Source organism: Vulpes vulpes, chromosome X (assembly GCF_048418805.1).
Source record: "Vulpes vulpes isolate BD-2025 chromosome X, VulVul3, whole genome shotgun sequence".
NCBI classification, from domain to species: domain Eukaryota; kingdom Metazoa; phylum Chordata; class Mammalia; order Carnivora; family Canidae; genus Vulpes; species Vulpes vulpes.
In genome coordinates, this window is record NC_132796.1 from 6,589,552 (window position 1) to 6,602,350 (window position 12,799).

The following is a 12,799-nucleotide window of genomic DNA, read 5'->3' on the forward strand; positions in this document are numbered from 1 at the left end:
TCCTGGGACTTCTAGAGGCCCTGTGTCTGGCTTAGGGTTGCATTTTCTGTTTGTTTGTTTATTTGTTTAATAAAGAATCAAAAATGTTTTTACTTATTCTCATAAAAGTAGAAGAAATGTACCCTTTGGTACATTTTGGTACATTTCTAATTCCATCCTCACCCTAGATACAGGTGACTGTGCTCTTCCCGACGACATGCCCTTGTTTCTCCTGCTGTAATGAATTTGGGGCACAGCATGCCCTATGTGGCACTTTCTTTTTTTCTTTTTTTTTTTAAGATTTTATTTATTCATGAGAAACAGAGAAAGGCAGAGACACAGGCAGAGGGAGAAGCAGGCTCCATGCAGGGAGCCCAACGTGGGACTTGATCCCGGGTCTCCAGGGTCAGGCCCTGGGCTGAAGGCGGCGCTAAACAGCTGAGCCACCCGGGCTGTTATGTGGCACTTTCTTGTTTTGCTTTTGGGAGGCACGAGATGCTGGGCCACCGCCTCCTTTCCTGTGGCTGCTTCGGGATTGAGAGGAGTCCCTATGAATTGAATTTACCGCCTGACAGCCTGCCCCCGCCCCACCCTCCATGATTAAGCTCTTAAGCCGACTGACACATTTTGTTCAAAATGCACCTGTTGAACAATTTCACCATAAATGGCAAATGCTATAAATCACAGTTCTGTGCAGTGTCAGTGACTCAGGAATCCTGGTTTTTGGCTTGATTTGACAAAGGCGACTGCTACCCTTCTTTCCACTACCCACAAATACAGTGTGCCCTGTGCTTGGGCGAAAGTGTGCACAGGGGCAGAAGAGGAAGTGAGTGCTGTGAAGGTGTACCTGATGGGCCAGGTGTACCTTCTTAGACACCGTGGGATTTGGGGTCTAGAACAGCAAGTGTACCAGACATTCCACAGCGACCTGGGCTGTCATGATCACAGTTATCGCTGCATGGTCACGGAGCTGAATCGAATGACCCCGTGCCCTAGGGGAAGACTAAGGACATAGGCAAGAGAATGATGGGCCCCGCACAGGGAAGCAGGGAGGGAATTCTGATGTCTCGTTGAAAGCATCACACTGGGAAGGCTGAATGTATTTTTATACCTGGGGCGGCCCAGGCACACTGCTCAGAAGGCGCCCTGGTTGAGGCGTGGGACTCTTCAGGAGAACCAGACCAAACACACTCATTGGTCAAAGTCTGGAATGTGGGAGGGTTATGGTTTCTCCCTAGAGCCAAGAGGTGGGCAAAGAAGGCCCAGAGAGAAAAGACTTCATTTCCCCCACGGAGTGGGACAGAAGTTAGGTATGTGGGGACCTGCAGAACAGAGGTGAGAGGCAACAGTGCAGCTGCGGCGAGACCCGGGGGCTGGCCTCTGCCACCACTCGCCCTTATAACCCAGGCCTCCCCGAACGCCACGTGCTGCAGAACAGACGCAGATGAGCTTGCCTGAGGCTCCTCTGTGGTGGGCTAGGCCTCCTGCACCCGGGCTGCTGCTGAGACGGATTGATGCGTGTGCCTCCTGGGTCAGGCCTCGTCCCAAGATCTTTGCAAGTCCACGTCTATGCTGCTTATAATGGCCCTTTAAGGAAGAAGGGGAGGGTGTTTCTAATAAAAACTTATGTAAGGCATATAAAGGAATCAAAGGAATTTGGGCTCCTTCCAGAACACCCAGTTTCAAGTTAGCTCAGCTGATACTACAGGTTTGAAGGCAAATTTTCATGCATTGGCATGAAATCGTTGTTATGGTAATTGCTAAAGAATAGTGACACTGAAGAATTACCAGGAACACTGGCTAGGGCTCCTCATACATCCACAATCCTCTGAATTACTTGAGGTATTCATTCAGCTTAGGGTCGACTTCAGGCAAGAACTTGGAAAGTTCTCCATCCCTATAATCTGTTTTGTGCTTTTCCATAAAGTAATGAATATCTGCAAAAGAGCCATCTTTGCTGTGGCATTCGAAGTTGATTTAAACCATCTCGCCAGATAAGTTGGATACACGGACACACAGATAGGAAAGCACAGGCACACTCAGATTCCCACGCTCGGAGACAAAACATCAAAGAAATGTAGATGCATACAGTTTTAAGTGACTGAGGAAGAAAATGTCTTCGCATCCTGAGCAGCTAGAAGCTGACCTGAAAAAACCACTGAGTCAGGGAAAGCATCTGCCTTCAGCTCAGGTCATGATCTCAGGGCCCTGAGTTCAAGCCCCATGTCAGGCTCCCTGCTCAGTGGGCAGTCTGCTTCTCCCCACCCCACTCCCCAGCTGTCTCTCCCTCTCTCGTAACCTCAAACAAAATAAAATCTTTATAAAAAAAAAAAAGAAAGCCTAAAGCAATTTATAAATTCCATGTGGTCTGTCTTAAGAGAAAAACCATGCTGATTGATCAGCATTGAGGATAGCTGTCCTTTAAAACGGCTTCCCATTGGGACACCTGGGTGGCTTAGTGGTTGAGCGCCTGCCTTTGGCTCCGGTCATGATCCCGCAGTCCTGGGATCGAGTCCCACGTTGGGCTCCTTGCCTCTCCCTCTCCTGTGTCTCTGCCTCTCTATCTGTATCTCTCATGAATAAATAAATAAAATCTTTTGAAAAAATAAAACTGCTTCCCATTGTAATCTGCCAGCTGTCTAGGGGCACTGATAAGCCTGAGGCACATTGAGCCAAGAAGAGGCAGTGCCCTGATGAAAGCCTGTGCCTTTGAGGTCTGGGGGGTTATTTTTATATATGTGTATGCACACACAGATGCTGGATGGAGATTCTCTGTCAATGCTTCATCCTGAGACAAAACTGCCGTGTGATCAGCTCATGCCAAGTGTGCAGTGCTGCGCTAGCGGTTCAGTGTGTCCTTCCTGCAGGCCGCCATGGGTGGACCTAATGGCAGAAACATGTCTGTGATCATAAGAAAGTAATTTTTTCCAGGGCGGGGTTCACACATTGTACTTCTTTAGAGCCATCCCTATAACTCTTCCCAAATATAACAAAGGAGACAGCTAATCTTGCCACTCAAGTCAGATCATATGGCACCGCTTCACTTCACGAGGGTGGACAATTTATAGGTTTTGTTTTTTACTTTTGCCCTTTAAAAAATAATCTTTTTAAAGATTTTATTTATTTATTTGACACACAGGGAGAGCACAAGCAGGGGGAGTGGCAGGGACAGGGAGAAGCATGCTCCCTGCTGAGCAGGGAGCCCAACATAGGGCCTGATCCCAGGTCCCCAGGATCATGATATGAGCCAAAGACTGACGCTTAACCCACTGAGCCACCCAAGCACCTCAAAAATAATCATTTAAAGGGCTAGTGGGAAAGGAGAATGGGGAGTTCGTATTTAACGGCCAGAGCTTTAGTTGGGGATCATGAGAAAGTTCCAGAGACTAGTAATGATGACGGTCATACAAGCGCATATACTTATTGTCACAGAGTGTTGCACTTAAAAATGGGTAAAATGATCAATTGTGTTATATGTATTCTAAATAAATAATATATATAAATATATATATTTAATTTAGAAATATATTTTAGAAATACATATTAATATAGTAATACATTAATTATAATATATAAATATATAACATATTAATTATATAAATATTAATATATTATATCATATGTAAATATATTATTGTTAATATATTGATATGATATATTAATTATATATTTATATTATATTAATATAATATGTCATATATTATATTTATATATTATATAATGTATTTTATATTTTATATTATATATAATTAATTTAGAAATATATATATATATTTCTAAATGCCAGTGACTACCAGGAGCTGTTACCCTTCCCCTCGTCTTATAAGTCCTCTGTTGTTTGATGCAAAGTAAACCTTTACCCCATTCAGCTGAATTCCACACAGGTCACTTATCTCAGAGCATGGGAGCGGTGACCACGGCTGCAGATGCCAGCTTGGGGCCGTCCTCATGGGTGTTTGCATGCCACCCTGTGTCCCCACAGCAGGAACTCATTGAGAGCATCAGTCGCAAGCTGCAAGTGCTTCGGGAAGCCCGGGAGAGCCTGCTGGAAGACATCCAAGCCAACAGCGCCCTTGGGGACGAGGTGGAGGCCATTGCCAAAGATGTCTGCAAACCCAACGAGTTCGACAAGTTCCGCATGTTCATTGGGGACCTGGAGAAAGTGGTCAACCTTCTGCTGTCGCTGTCCGGCCGCCTGGCCCGAGTGGAGAATGCCCTCAATAATTTGGACGACAGTACTTCTCCTGGTGATCGGGTAGGTACCTCGTGTCTGATCTGGGCGTCAGCGTGGCCTGTGGGCAGTTGTGCACAAGGTGTCATAAGGTCACTCCGTGAAGCCACACACAGTTCTCTAGCAGCCCATCCTGGGCTCTCCCCCTCTTTCTGGTAACTGAGACAGGTGCTGCCGCGGTGTCCAGGGGCCGGAGCGCCGTCATCACTGGACCGCCGGGCTGCTGTGATCCTTGGGAGGAGCCGTGGCTGCTTTGTGACATCTTTTCATCTGTCCCCATGGATCGTTACTAATAACTGTCTCTTCCTAGGAAAGAGTCCTTTTCACTTTTCTTGACTACGTGTAAGTGGAGCTCACCTACTCTGACAAACTGTAAACACTCAGTGATAGTAAAACGTGATGTTGCTGCTTTTAACAGGAGTGCACATAGCAGTCTGGAAAGAGGCAAACGACTTGCCAGCCTTTTCTCCTTCCTGGAGGTGTGCAGCTTGGAACATGTCTCATAGTTTCCGTGTTTCACACACAGAATACGGGAAGTAATACCTGCCTCGTTGGCTTTTCTTCCAGGTCAAATATCAGCAAAAGATTGAGTTTGATTCTTTGAGTAGGCTCTCAAATGATCATCTTAATTATTAATAAGACTTCTTAACTTCTCTGAAAGGGGGGGGACAGAAGAAGCACCCTTCTCCCTTATTCCAGGTGAGAGTGGTGTCGTCCACATAAATCTTCTCAAGTGTGGCTTTCAGACCATTGTTGTTCTGCACTAAGCTAAGTCATTAGTTACCACCATTTCAACATACTATATAAGCATTTAAAAAATAACTGAGACCCTTGGGTGATTTCAGATTCCATATTGCTGTTTTTCCCATCCTTACCAGGTGTATCTATTTTTTTTTAAATATTTTTTAATTTTTTTTTTTTTTTTTTTTATGATAGTCACAGACAGAGAGAGAGGCAGAGACACAGGCAGAGGGAAAAGCAGGCTCCATGCATCGGGAGCCCAACGTGGGATTCGATCCCGGGTCTCCAGGATCGCGCCCTGGGCCAAAGGCAGGCGCCAAACTGCTGCACCACCCAGGGATCCCTACCAGGTGTATCTAAAAAGAGTTAGGGGCACCCGGGTGGTTCAGTGGTTGAGCGTCCACCTTCAGCTCAGGGCATGATCCTGGGGTCCTGGGATCGAGTCCAGCATCAGGCTCCCTACAGGGAGCTTGCTTCTCCCTCTGCCTGTGTCCCTGCCTCTCTCTCTCTCTCTCTCTCTCTCTCTCTTTGTGTCTCTCATGAATAAATAAATAAAAATAAATTTTTTAAAAAAGAGGAAAATAACACAAACAGGAAAGAGATTTATTTTTACATAATTGGAATATTCTCAAGCATTAAAATAAGTGAAAAAATAGTATGGCCTTTGCAACTCAGCTCATCTTTGATTCATCTTTCTTTCTGTGTATGTGGAAGAACAGAGACTATATTTAGAATTTCAGGTTGATAGAAGGAATCACAACACTAAGTACCACATGTGTGGTCCTCCTGGGTACCAGACTCTGCAGCCCTCACTCCGTCCCTGGGGGTCCCTCCAAATGCAGTGTTTCATGGCCACGGCCAGATGCAGTGCAGTGGTCCAGTCTCCAGCATAGCTGGCATTGGAGGGGAATCCATTTGGGCAGCCAAATCTCAGGGAAGCTAAACTTTTCAGAGACAGACATCGTAACCAGTTAAAAGCCATGGAGGGAGGTTTTATAAGGCTCCCTTCATCTTTCCAGATAGAAAATGAACACGTGAGTTGATGCAGACACATCAGATCCTCCTCACAATCTCTGCAGCTTCCTGTCCCCACTCAGCCCAACTGATTTCAATAGCCCGAAGCAGACTTCTAGAATCCGTTAACATCGGCTTCCCTTTGGGTTGGAATTAATTTGCTTTGCCTCCCCTCTTTCTGTGAAAATTCACTGTATGTGTGTTTGACGTGAAGCTAGAGGTGTCCCTCAGGACCGGGCAGGGTGCCCTACAAGGCAATGGGGTTTCCAGGTGCTTCCTGGAAGCCTCGCGTCGAGAGTGCTCTTCCTGAGTGTGCCTGTTTTACAGAGCGCCGCTGCGTCCTAGACCGCTCCCGTGTGGCTGTGGGTCAGTGTCCGTGGCCAGGTTGCAAAGTAGCAGAATAACAGAGTGGCTGTCCTGGTGCCCGAGTGCAAATCACACCGAGGAGATGAACCCCCCGGCCTCCCCCAGTTGACACTGGAAGGCATTTAATGCATTCGTCTCTTCCTTCTTAGTTTTCATTAAACTTGGGGATGGTAGGGACAGCTAAGTGTGTATTTTGCAACTATGAGTGCCATGTTTTGGGGACGGGGTCGTCTGTGTCCCCCCCCCCCAGCAGGACCCTTGTAAGGAGCCCAGGTATCTGCCCCCAGCCCTGTATCCCTTCTGCCTGCCCTGGCCCCCTGACCCGCGTTCTTCTGCAAGGCTGCCCAGAGGCTCTTCCTCTAGACTCTATTTCTTTTGCCTCCTTTACCCCATGTCTTGCCACAGACAGGCCTCTGGCCTGCCTGGGATCCCCGGGTCCTTTACACCTCTTGAGCCTCTCTGAACTCTCTAATTGTCTGTCCCTGGCCCAGTCTTCTCATCACAGCGGTAGGAAGAAACGAGGGTGTCCCGAGCCGTGAGTGCTTACGGGGGTGCTGGGGCTGGAGTCTGCCGCAGCCACCGAGTACATTCTGCCCACACCCCAAGTCTTCCCACGTACATGTCATCAGGTCTCTAGTCCCTGCCTTTGGTGTCAGGGCCTCCACTGAACCAGCCCCCACACCTGCTGGCATTGTCAAGGCGTTGGCTGCAGCCCCTGCTCTAGGCCTGTTCCTCAACGGGCTTGTCTCTCTCTCCATAGCAATCGCTGCTCGAGAAGCAACGGGTTCTCATCCAACAGCACGAGGATGCCAAGGAACTGAAGGAGAACCTGGACCGCCGGGAGCGCATCGTGTTCGACATCCTGGCCAGCTATCTCAGCGAGGAGAGCCTGGCGGACTATGAGCATTTTGTGAAGATGAAGTCCGCCCTCATCATCGAGCAGCGGGAGCTGGAAGATAAGATACACCTGGGTGAGGAGCAGCTGAAGTGCTTGTTCGACAGCCTTCAGCCCGAAAGAGGCAAATAGGAGGCCCGTCCCTGGCAGCGGACAGGGACTGGCCCTTGGAGCTCCGTTCCTGAGGATGCAAGTAGAAACCTCAGCCTGTATTTATCTCCTGTAGGGCAAATCCTCTGGTAGCAAAATGGCTCTTAGGAAAGCAATAACTTCCATGTATGTTTGCAATGATTTATTTAATTTTTTAGTTTCCCTTTTGAATGCTGAGCAGAATGTCTCACTGGTAGCCATTCTCCTTTGCAAGTTAGCACACGTGGCACCAGGCTCCGGTGAACGGCGACTCTCCACAGTCTAGACTGTGGGCTCCGCTCACGCCATGCATGCGAGTGGTTATAGTCACTGCTAGGTCTGCCCTTCCTCCCATCCACTCGGGAAGCGGCCCCGCTGGGTGGGGTGCGTGAGACGGGAAGCCCTGGTGCACATCTTACTCTGTGATTCGTCCAAAGCATGGGCTGCCATGTTTTATCCCTCTTCGTCCAATGGTGTGGAGTGTTTGTTGTCCCTCATTCATTGTCCACCAGCAAAAATCATGATGATAGGATGGTAATTTATTAACATTTAGGAAAAGTGAATAGTTTCCGAGTAGTTAAAAACCCAGCTGTGAAATGAATAACCTGCATGTTGGGTTCACTCATTCTAAAACCACCACTGAAAGAAACAGTCCGCATGCTTTAAAACACACCCACAGAACAAATAGCTTTAGTACTGACGTTATGGCCCAAGGGATGTTTTTTCCTGCAGAGTGAAATTGCTTGGTTAATCGTGGATCCAGTAGTGTTATGTGCTTGCTAGACATTCGTTTCATGAGACCAATGGTGTGTTTCCGAAATTACTTTTTCCCCAAAACACTTCTTTTGTTGCATATGGTTGTTAACGATAATCGGCTACTTGTCTCTTTTTGCCTCCTTAAATCTGCTACCTTGCTATAAGGGTCCTATGCATTTGCTTATAAGAACCTTTCCTCTGGCTTTTCAGAGGTCCTATGAACTAGACAACCCCTAAAGTTGATCTTCTTCTGCCCATTTTATTGGTTGAAATTGCAAGATTCTAAAGAGAGTCTGTGCAGTAGGAAAACACTGTCGGGCTGTCGGTTTCCAGTGGACAAGTCAGAGACTGGGAGAAAAGACTTGCCAATCATGTATGTGACAAAGGATCTAGATCCAGAGCACATAAAGAACTTTGAAAACTCAACAGTAAGAGAACAAACAGCCCAGTTAGAACGTGGGCAAGAGACTTACCTTGGCACTTCACCAAAGAGGATATGTGCATGGCAAACAAGCATGTGGGAAGATGTTCAACCACCAGTGGCTTGGTTATGACTCATTTTTTATCTACGTCGTTGCAGACCTAATGTGTGCTCGTTCACAGATGCTCATCTGATTCAATGCCTGGTAAATGGCAGGAGAACCCCTTGGGTGAATTCGTATTGAGCTGATATCCAGACATTTGTTTGATGGAGGGATCGTTTAGATCCTCATTTCCCCCTATTCCCACAAAAGTCTACCAACAGGTAGGGAGATGTATGTCCCTTTGTCAGCAGTGACCATTGCCTTACCAAAACACACGTGCACATGAATGTCTTAACTGACTGATGTCTATACTTCCTGAGCCAGAGAGGGTGAGCTGGACTCCTGAGCCACAGCATGGATGTCTGTGCACCCCGGGGAGGGGTCCCAACTGGCAAGCTTCAGTAATGCAGGCAATAAACACTCTTTTTGGCAACCCAGCCATGCCAAAAAGATAAATGCCTTTTCACAAGTTTTCATTCCTCTTAAATTAAGCTATTTCTATCTGACTTGAAAAATTCCCCATCCTGCCAATGAAGTGTCCTCCTTCCCTCCTGGTGCAGTCCCTTGCTGTGAAAACTGGTCACTTCAGAAAAGGTGAAGCTGGCTGTCCACGGACCTCCATCGTTCTCCCTCAGGGGGACAACCACAGTAGTTTGAGTGTAGTTTGCTTTTAATTTAGACAAAGCTTTTATCTGTGATTCTTTCCCCTCAAATACAGTATTGTGAATCATTTTGATGATCAGTATGTAAAATGTGAATAATAGAATTTATGTGTCTGGATCCAGCCTTTTGAGGGCTATTGAGGACTTTCTCTTACACATAGCAATATATAGTGCTCTATTACCCTCTCAGCAAAGCACATGTCATCATACGTGTCCTGTGCCCGTCCCATTTGCCTCTTAAATGTCTGGTTAGCGGGGACCCAAAGATTTCAGTGAGTCAATGTACATAACTTTGTATATAGCTATATTATTGCATACGACAACGATCTGGTGCTAATGTTCTGCCCTTGGCATTCTTAGGTGGTGGCTGACTCCCCTCCTCTGTCATAACTCAGCTCTGGAATGCTCTATATAGCAAGGTTTCAGTCAGGGGCATTGCCTGTGGCTTTTATCCTGCCGTCCACTGTGGAAAATGTGTACATATTTCATGCTTGACACTTACCACTTACCTCTCAACACATCATCCTGCTTGACTTTAACAAAATAAATAGTGTCTCTGAGTGAATGGAGCATGTCTCTGATTTACCCAGGTTAGTTTTTTGTTTGTTTGTTTTTAAATAGTTAGACTGTTCTCACCATATGCCCAATTCTGAAACTACTGATAAGTTGTGGGACTGATTACTTGTATACGCATAACGTTATGCCAGTCTAGCCAAGGCTGATGAGTTTGCAGTCAGGAAAGAGTCAGGGACACAGAGTGTATCCATTCGCTGTTGCCACAGTTATGCTGTTTAACAAGCAACTATAAAACTTCAGTGTGCCATAGAGTGTTTCTTTAGTTCGTGAATTTGTAAATCCTGATAGTCTCCGCCCCCTGTGCCTCTCCTCTTCCTCCCGGGACCAGCAATCTGGCCTGGGCGTGTCAGTGGCAGGTGCGTGAGAGAGCAAACCCAGACACGAAGGTATCTTCCACATACCTGGTTACATCACACTGCTCCCCTTCCATTGTCAGAGCAAGCCCCACAGCTGAGCTCAGGTTGTGGGATGTGTCCCACCTCTTCGGGGGCAGAAGCCATGAAGTCATGTGGCAGAGTGTGAATGAATGCAGGGTGCAAAGAATTGGGGCCACTGACGGGCTCTGTCCTCCCACACCCGCGTCTCCTAATCCGGAAGGACACTAAAGCCACGCTTCTGGAGCAAGGGCACCTCTGCCGCTCCCTAGCCTTACGGCCGTGGGCAACATACTTGGCCTCCCTGAGCCTCTGAGTTTTTGCTCTGTAACTGGAGAAGAGCTCCAGAGCTCAAGTGAGCTCACTGCTGTTCATGTGCTTCAGGCCATGCCTGGTTCAGAAAAGTCCTCCGTAAGTGTACGCTCTTGTGGTTTCCTCATTCCATCTGCCCCTGGAGGGAAATGCCTTCCCTGAACGAATCTGCCAGAGCCACCAGGGAGATGGGGATTTCTTTTGCTTGGGACGATGAGAAAGGTTTCTTTTTCTTTTTTTGAGAAAGGTTTCTGTTCCAGGGTAGGTTTGTGGGACCTGAAGGCTAGACGGGGAAGGGGGGCGGGTCTCTTTAATAAGTTATTCCAAACTAGAGTGAATATTTACTGAAAATAGGAAGATATTCACAAGTTAGACTTTTTTTTTAAAGATTTTATTTAGGGATCCCTGGGTGGCGCAGCGGTTTGGCGCCTGCCTTTGGCCCAGGGCGCGATCCTGGAGACCCGGGATCGAATCCCACGTCGGGCTCCCGGTGCATGGAGCCTGCTTCTCCCTCTGCCTGTGTCTCTGCCTCTCTCTCTCTCTGTATGACTATCATAAATAAATAATAAAAAAAAAATTTAAAAAAAAAAAGATTTTATTTAAATGAGTAAATAAATAAATAAATATTTTATTTATTCATGAGAGACACAGACAGAAAGAGAGGCAGAGGGAGAAGGAGGCTCCATGCAGGGAGCCTGACGTGGGACTCGATCCCAGGACCCCGGGATCACGCCCTGAGCTTAAGGCTATGCTAAACCACTGAGCCACCCAGGCTGCCCAAGTTAGACTTTTAAAAGTGGATGGACACCACACATTTTGCTTTTATTTCTGGCTTCTGACCAGGCTACTTCAGCTTGTCTCATTTGAGTTCTGAAACGGTCAAGAGATGAATAAATGGGGACGATGCAAATGCAGTCATAGGTGGCCACTGTAGTGCTAGGGCTGTGGTCCTTACGGCATGTTCCATGACCCACTGATGACAATGTGCGGGGCGTTTGTCCCCAAGCCCTCGCCAGGCCAGCAAGCCCCACTGGTGTCAGTTTGATCTTTGGTATGGGCCCATCAGACTTCTTGAGGAGGAGCTCTACAGTGGGTACCCTGAGACACTGTCTGGGACAGGGGGACACCAGACATTCATTCCATCTTCAGACCTAGCTGCTGTACTGCCACAGGCCTGTGCACTACAAGGCAGGCATTCTGGAAGCGTGTTTTTTGCATCTCCCGTTAAGAGAAGAAAAGCAACACGCGGTGTGTGTATTCTTGTATGTGAGGCATCTTGAGTCAAGATCACACAAGATTGCTCACTCATCAGCGAGCTACGTAAACATCCCCCTAAACCCAAGCTATATAGGCGCACCCTCCTACCTGTCCACCTGGTCCCCCAAATGCTCACGTCCCTTACAGCACCACCTGAGACCGGCAGGCGGAGAGGAAAGGGGGTGGACATAACCGAGTGCAACGATGGTGTCTTTGGCAAATTTCACCAAAGCACAGGGCTGCGCCAGCTTAAACCTGGTTATCAAGTTCAAAGGCGAGGCCTGCCGGATAGCATTAGCCAGCCCGGGAAGACAGCGGCGAGCGGGGTTCACGCAGCTGACGGCACCAGGAGGGGACACGATGTCATCCGGGGCGCACTCTAAGGACGCAGTTTGCTTTCTGAGGTGTGCTTGCTGAAAATACATCAGACCCAAAGTGAGGGAAATTCTTTAAAAACAAAACCAAGCCCGACCAGTTTTCTTAAAAGGGCCAAGGCGATGCAAGGTAGAGCAGCGATTCCAAAAAGGCCACCTGGCAAGGGAACGCGCCGCACGACCCTGGAACGCGGCCCGGGGCAGCGAAAGGACGTGCGCCGGGTGACTGGCGAAGTTGGCCCCTGGATCGCAGCCCGGTGCGGATGGTAAGTCCTGGATTCCGGTCGCCGCGGCGTGGTCGCGTAAGCTGTTTCCGTTCGGGGGTCGGGGTGGAGGCTGTAGGGGCCCGTGCTACTGGCCACCCCTTGGAGGTCGGAGACGATTTCAGAGTGGAGAAGTGCCAAAGTGTTTTCTCCGTTTCTGAGGTTTTCCTTCTGCTCATCCAAAGACCCCTTGCTCGTAGGTCTCCGGTCCCATGGCCGGAGGAGCTCCTGGCACGTGGAGCTGCCGTGTGTCGTCACGAGCAGGACCCAGGGTCCCGAGGCCACGCAGCCCAATGCGGCTCATGTTTGCTCGTGCTCCTAACCCCGGCGCCTGTCCCACGTCATC

The 12,799-nt window shown here is 48.1% G+C and overlaps 1 protein-coding gene across 14 annotated transcripts in view; it reads left to right on the top strand.

Moving 5' to 3' along the window:
- The window catches only part of SHROOM2 (shroom family member 2), a 145,054-nt gene extending 135,192 nt beyond the window's left edge, over positions 1–9,862 (top strand). For 9 of the 14 annotated variants that reach the window (XM_072744967.1, XM_072744964.1, XM_072744968.1 and 6 more), the window contains 2 exons: positions 3,962–4,234; positions 7,092–9,862. In XM_072744967.1, the coding sequence (XP_072601068.1) occupies positions 3,962–4,234; positions 7,092–7,358 (540 nt within the window). In that variant the 3' untranslated portion in view covers positions 7,359–9,862. The remainder of the gene's footprint in view (positions 1–3,961; positions 4,235–7,091) is intronic. The other 5 variants (XM_072744966.1, XM_072744965.1, XM_072744976.1 and 2 more) reach the window with 1 other exon arrangement.
- Positions 9,863–12,799: the final 2,937 nt, after the last annotated feature.